Raw genomic sequence first — 6797 nt, 5'->3', positions numbered from 1 at the left:
ACGAGCAGCGCGAGGGCAACTCAGGCGGACGCACGGCGCACGGCGGAGGTTCCGAGACGGGTGCGGGTAGGTTGGGGGAGCTGCGGGCGGATCCTCGGCACTAATCTCCACCACCACCCCTGGCAGCTGAAGCCAGTGAGTGCCCTCTTGTGCTCTTGTTCGATGCGCCGGATTGGATTCATTCGCTTAGCTCAAATTTGTTTTCGCTGATTTGTTCTTACATTTTCTTTAAAAATGTTCAGTGAGCAAGCGAGCCAAGATGACAGAGCTAGAGGCGCGGACCACCATTGTAAGCTCTTGTGTCCAGTTCAGAATTGACTACGAGCAGACCAAGCAGTTTCCCATCGGCAAGGCTGTCCACTCCGACGTCGTCTCCGCCGGAGGACACCTCTGGAGGATTGACTGCTACCCGCATGGGAGAAGGGTAGCCGACAAAGGTGAATATATTTCCATCTTCCTCGTGCACATTACCAAATCCAGAAGCGTCAGGGCCAAGTGCGAGGTCTTCATGATGGGTAGGGACGGCAAACCATCTACATCTGACATGGGAATTATGTGCCAGACCTTCGAAATCAGTGGGCTCAAGGACTCATGGGGATGGGCTCAGTTCATGAAGCTTAGTGATGTGGAGAAACGTTTCTTGAAAGAGGGACACATCACATTCACATGCACGATCATGGTCAGTGATGACAGTGCTATTCCGGTCCTGGTCCCGCCTTCAGACATCGGGATTCATCTTGGCCGCCTGCTAGATAATACTGATGGGACAGATGTGTCATTCACCATCGACGGCGAGAAATTCCCTGCTCACCGGGCAGTGCTTGCTGCCCGCTCGCCGGTCTTCAGAGCAGAGTTGTTCGGTTCCATGGCTGAGGCTACAATGTCATCCATCACGTTGCACGACATCACACCTGCAACATTCAAAGCTATGCTCCGGTTCATATACACGGATGAATTGCCTGCAGAAGCTGACCCTGAGGACTCTTCTGTTGAGATGTTTCAGAATCTACTCGCTGCGGCTGATCGGTATGCACTTGAACGACTAAAGTTTATTTGTGCCGAGAATCTACGGGCTAAAGTGTCGGCAGATACTGTTGCAACTATCTTAGCTTCCGCCGAAACCCACAACTGCCACGAGTTGAAGAAAAAGTGCATCGACTTCTTTGCGGTGGAGGAAAATTTCAAAGAGGCCATGTTCACCGATGGTTATGCATTGCTAGTTCTGAAATTCCCATCAATTACTGCTGAGCTCAAAAAGAGGGTTAGGGCATAGCACGTCTATACCTCAGCCGTAGAAGCATAGCTTCAGTATTGTTTTGGTATATATATGGCGAGTAGTTTCTGACATCAGGTCAAGCATGCAATCTCTGTTTGGGGAGCCTGGGAGCTCGATATTGCAGAATCTTGCTAAGTGTTGGGCTTAGTCGCTATGAGTACCGATAAGTGTGCTGTCAGATCACTCAGATGCAAAGTTAAGGACGTTGTCGTGTTAAATCAGCATCCCATTCTGTTTTTTTGTTTCTGTGCTGGTTTGGACATGTTGTGTCCTGAAGCTTTTAGGATGTTCACTTTTGCTATGCTGGTCTATAACTATCTAACTATCTGTAGTCTTATCTCCATGAATATTTTATGATCGGTGCAAGTATGTCGGGAGTTAGAAATTCTGTGCACTTATGATGTCATGACAAAGTTCTGGAATATGCCTTTTGCATACTGGTATATTTACTTCTATTACTCATCTGATACTGAAATCAGTGGTGTCCAGATGGGACCTATCACGTGCAAAAAGTACAGACTAGGTTTTGATTATTCGAAGTTATGAGAAGGGGGAACAGTTCGCTGACTATTAAACAAATGAGTGTTCTATCGTAAATACAATGTGTATTTTCTTGGAAATGATACTTTGGCAATATAAATATGAAGTGCTATTCTTTTTTTCTAAAACCACCAAGCAAGTAATATTCCAAACATAGAAAACCTGGAGACATGGTTGTTAGGGTGGGGAGAGGGTGTGGGTATTACTGTATTAGGCTGGGTGCTGAACATTATGATGATGATCATTTTTCTTTAACTCCGAGAATCACAATTGAAGACATCATATGCTGTCCAGACGATTTTGTTCACGGAAGATGAAAGATTCTGAGAATGAGAAACAGATGGACCCGTACGTATTCACTTTGAAGACATTCATATGCTGTCCAATCAAGCAGATCTTCTCAGGTTTTGTACACCCCACGATGCATTTGGAGGTGTCATTTTGAGATGAAAAGCTTGAGAAAATGTTAACAGTTGATCGGCTATTGAAAAAATTGTTTCCCGCATAAGATACATGTCTAACAGTTCCCAACAAAGTTAGACTTCGGCAGGCTAATGGCCAAATTTCCCGAGAATGACTACTGCAACCAGACATAAGGATAAACAAATTTCTGCTATTCCCTCTGGCCCGTCTTTGTTGGTGTGAATCTCCGTTTTAGCCTCTAGGTTTACTTATACTCGCTTTGTCAATTAAAAGGGGGCCAAAGGGAGTAACATACATAGCTCAAAAGTTGCAAACACCAAACACAGCGAATTGTACGAATTTACATATATCTAAGTCTGGTTTATAACTGAAACCAGCCAACGGCTTAGTATCCTCATTGCTTGGTTTGTTCTCTCTCTCAGCTTTAATTCCACTCTCGGAATTCTCTGACCCTACAATTGCAAAGGAATACAGAGTGAACCCTGATGCTGATCATTAGACATGCTCAACACTGTAGCCAGGCAGAAGGAGGTGATCACTCCACAACATAAGTGTATATATTGTCTGAGGCACATTTTTTGCATAACCCTAATACGGTGCTAATCTTTTGTATCTCTGAACTTGCAGGGTGCTCACAGTTCTCAAGCCAACGACCACTGTCACAGACTCACACTTCTCAAGCCAACGACAACCGATGATCTTATTGGCAAAAATACCACATGTGTTTTATTTTGTTGAGTCCAGTTAGCTGCAACTCACTGAATTATGTGTAATAATCAACAATTAGCGTTCTGAAGATACCATGTCGCATATTTGTGTGCTTATCTTTAGCCTCGCGACACTGTGCTGTTATTTGTTGCACGAGTGATGTTTATATAGTTCTTTGTGTAAGAACAAATGGATTTTTCTATTGTTCTGGACAGTCCTTTTTCTGCACATGCTAGTAACTTGAACAATGGGAAATGAAGGTCTGCTTCACTGACGCCTATAACTTCAACAAATGCTACCAATACATTTTTCCATCCAGCGGAACCCCATGACCTTGAAACACACGGCGGTGTATTCTTCCAGCTTCAAGTGTTCATTCATGAATTTCTGGTTCTCGGCCCCAATGTACTCATAGTCGCTCACCTTCTTGCTACCAATACACACGCCAAGCTTTAGGATTTTCTCCACGGAGCCGGTGAAGATCTCACCTTTCATGGGCCTATGAATGATGCAAAGGAATATGAATGGGAAAAGAACATGTCTAGTAAGCTCATGAACTCTTCCTTCTGAAATGCTGGGCGTAAAAACGGAGTTTGACTGCAAAGTATTGCTTGTAGCGATCAATATGGGCAAACCCTGTTTGCTGCTTATAGCGTGCAATTGGGGTATCGTCACCTGATGCGTGATGATGCTAGGTCGTTTCTATTTTTTTTCCTTTTCTTTCTTTCGTCTATTTCATTGTACATTTGTTCCTTTCTAGTTTACTTTCCTAATTTATTTCTATTTTTCAACCCTTTTGTAGTGTGGTTTATTTATTTTCTGCTTTCATCTCTAACCTTTTTATGCAAATACATGAATACTTATTAAACACTTAAGCATTTATTTTGAGTGTTTGGTTTTTATTTCTTTAAAGACATAATAATATGAATTTGTATAAAGGGGCACCGTGTTCTGGTTTGCCTTGGTCCCTTGAAATCCCAGTACCGGCCCCGTGCCCCATGAATACTTATTTCTGTGCTTGTATTTACAAGTTTCAAAAGACCTAATTCTTTTGGAGAGGTATATGGACACAATTTCTACGAACGTGCAAAATTGCCTTATAAAATATGTTGTATTTTGGTTTTACGAAAATGAGAAAAATAGGGCTCTAAGTAGTCATTTACAAAATTCACTTTTGGAGTCTCTTATATGTAGGGCGCATATGACTGACCACATAATTCAATGAAAATTCTACTTACATGGTAAATATCTATATGTACTTGTATGCTTTTTTTCGAAAACTTTTCTACTCCCTCCGATTCGTATTAATTGACTTCAATATGGATGTATCTAGACTAAAATATATCTAGATACATCCATATTAGAGTCAATTATAGTGAAAACATGAGGTTTTCAAAAAGCAGGCTCCACGAAGCTGGGTTCCATTTGATGTTTTCTCAAGCTGAACGTCTGACAAAGAGAGTGCGCACTGTTCAGGCCTAACGGTGAACGCACACACTACCCGAAACGCCGCACAGTTGGGCCCAAGCCGCCGCCGCGCCGCAGCATCCACACGCTGCTGACCTGGTCTTGCCCGGCGTCGGCGAGCCTCCCTTGCCGCCTCCGCGGCGCAGTGGGCAGTCGCGGCGTGCCCCAGGTCCGGCTCGGCGCTCGATCCCCGAGGGTTCCATCTCCTCAACCGCCTGGTGGTATGTACGCTACTCACAGCCACGGGCGTCGCCGCGAGAGGGGAGTCCATGCCCATGGCGGCGTCGCCAGGAAGCGCGCATCGCTTTCTCCGATGCAGGTTCTGTTGTGCTCCATCGGCGCCATTGTCCTCATCGCGAACGCTCGCGGCGCCCTGTTCCCAAAGGTATTATTGCTTACTTTAAGAACTAGACATCGCCAGTGAAAATAGCACCACCGAGTTCTTACGCATTAAGCAATGATTACTACATATGTCTGGACTAGCGATCTTCCCATCAGATTTTTCACTCGCGAAGAAGTTTCTGCACGATTTAATTGGTTGCTGAACCTTGCCAGTGCTTGCAAGCCTGCAGATTCAGCATGTGGAGCATGGCACTGAACTGACTGAATCCTCCCCTAATTCGATGCCTTTTTCGGTGATTGCAGGAGTCGTATCTTGGTTCCTTTTGGAGCACTACCACGAGCAAACCTGGAGGTGTGAAGCATGAGCTGCACACGCTCCCTGTAAGGCCTTGCTGTCTTGATATGTCCTTCAGAATTGTCCAGGGAAGGCGAATGAATGGCTCACAAATCTGTACGCTAGTTTCCTAGGTGGATGCAAAGGCTGTGGCTGACGGTGACACGATCACCGTGTATGTTGACATGGCTAACCCTCATGAATCTGGAAACGTGCCCCGTGAAGTTCAGGAAGCTGCAGCGGAGCGGATCAAGTTGCGGGCGGCCAAGAACTACCAGAAGGCTGACGCGCTTCAGAAGATCATAGTGGATGCTGGATATAGGTCGCTTCGAAGTAACATCAATCGATTGTGCTTGTGTATGGTGTCAGCTTCTGAAACTTTTTATGACTTCCAATTGCAGGCAAGTTCCTAACCTCAGTGGTGATCAGGTTCTTGCAAAGAAGTACCGGGTCAGGCTAAGGTTTGTCTCGCTTCTTGTGCTCAATGTTTGAGGACTTTTTTCAAGTTGTACTGCAGTTGAGATAATATGAAATGCAACAATGCAATGCAGAGGGATCGATGCACCAGAGAACTCGATGCCTTATGGTAAAGAGGCAAAAGAGGAGTTAGTGAAGCTGGTGCAGGGAAGAACCTTAAAGATTTCTGTATATGATACTGACTGGTACGGTCGACTGGTTGGAGATGTTGTGTGCAATGGGGTCTTTGTGCAGGTACAAAGTCATACTTTTTTGTTCGAATCTCAAAGTCTTATTATTATCACATTGGATTATCCGTACTGAAGTCTGTATACTGGATATGACCAATAGAAGTATTGAATTCTCTTCTGATCCTGGTTTCTTCTTTTAAAAGACATCTAGTCTTGCAATTGCGTCTTTACAGTGCAAGAAATGGAATGTATCAAGACTGAGAAATGGTGTATGAATCAGCGAAACATGCTTTTGATATTGAATTATGCAACTGGTGAGCAGATGGAGAATAGCTGTACAAAATTCTTGGAACAGATGAATAGCTGTACAAAATCAAAGCTTCAGAATTGTACAGAAACGAGGTCTGAAGCAAAGAAAACTAGCAGCGCGTCACCAATCAACCAGAATGCAAAAAGATAAAGAAGAGAAGATCTACACATCGAGTATAAGGAGAAGGTGCGACCAATCTGCTGGAGAAGGTACATTGGGGCTACTAGCAGCAGCTCCGTCCCACCAAACATGTGAGACAGCAGTGTCAGATCTAACATACTCCGGAGGTGGGGAAGCATACACGCGAATTGGTGATTGAGAAACACCGCCGCGCATGCCCAGGGACGAAGCCGCTTCATTCCACGCCGGCGCCGGCCGACGAGACATGCCCAGAGCAGCGCGGCTGGGATGGATTAGCGCTGGCGGCCGGTGGCGGTGGGGTTTGTGCCTCCTCTTCCTCGGATTTGACGTGAATATATGGCACTGAGAGAGGAAAATTTAGCGCATGAGAAGAACAATTTGGTGCGCAGAGAAACAAAAATCGCGCCGCAAGACGAGAATTAGCGCACATGATTTGGAAAACGCGTGGGAAAGGGAGAGCAATTCCTACAACGCACAGATATGTCTTCTCGTTCTTAACATGAGATGATCTCTTACGCCGAATGCACTCTCTCTGCAAAGAGATGTGACAGAGCTACGTCATCACAAGTTCCAGTGCCACTCCGTGTCTAGATGGGGATGGACTTATGC

The 6797-nt window shown here is 45.0% G+C and overlaps 2 protein-coding genes across 2 annotated transcripts; both read left to right on the top strand.

The window, feature by feature from the left end:
• Positions 1–259: 259 nt before the first annotated feature.
• Positions 260–1476, top strand: LOC124659486 (BTB/POZ and MATH domain-containing protein 2-like). The gene has a single exon (XM_047197353.1). It carries the CDS (start codon positions 260–262, stop codon positions 1271–1273), a length of 1014 nt encoding a protein of 337 aa, XP_047053309.1. The 3' UTR covers positions 1274–1476.
• A 3251-nt stretch (positions 1477–4727) lies between these two features.
• On the top strand, positions 4728–6012 carry LOC124664065 (probable staphylococcal-like nuclease CAN1). The gene is made up of 6 exons (XM_047201667.1): positions 4728–4799; positions 5060–5137; positions 5225–5412; positions 5492–5551; positions 5642–5801; positions 5941–6012. The coding sequence occupies exons 1-6, from the start codon at positions 4728–4730 to the stop codon at positions 6010–6012; spliced, it is 630 nt and encodes a 209-aa protein (XP_047057623.1).
• Positions 6013–6797: the final 785 nt, after the last annotated feature.

Source organism: Lolium rigidum, chromosome 6 (assembly GCF_022539505.1).
Source record: "Lolium rigidum isolate FL_2022 chromosome 6, APGP_CSIRO_Lrig_0.1, whole genome shotgun sequence".
Classification (NCBI taxonomy): Eukaryota; Viridiplantae; Streptophyta; class Magnoliopsida; order Poales; family Poaceae; genus Lolium; species Lolium rigidum.
Note: the sequence above shows the minus strand (reverse complement) of the source record. Positions and strands in the feature narration are given on the sequence as shown.

Bases quoted from the DNA above. Each gene is read 5' to 3' on its own strand.
- LOC124659486 (XM_047197353.1), top strand. From the start codon at position 260: ATGACAGAGCTAGAGGCGCGGACCACCATTGTAAGCTCTTGTGTCCAG.
- LOC124664065 (XM_047201667.1), top strand. From the start codon at position 4,728: ATGCAGGTTCTGTTGTGCTCCATCGGCGCCATTGTCCTCATCGCGAAC. The intron at 5,413-5,491 runs GTCGCTTCGAAG...TTCCAATTGCAG, and splicing joins ATAGTGGATGCTGGATATAG to GCAAGTTCCTAACCTCAGTG. The intron at 5,802-5,940 runs GTACAAAGTCAT...TTCTTTTAAAAG, and splicing joins GCAATGGGGTCTTTGTGCAG to ACATCTAGTCTTGCAATTGC.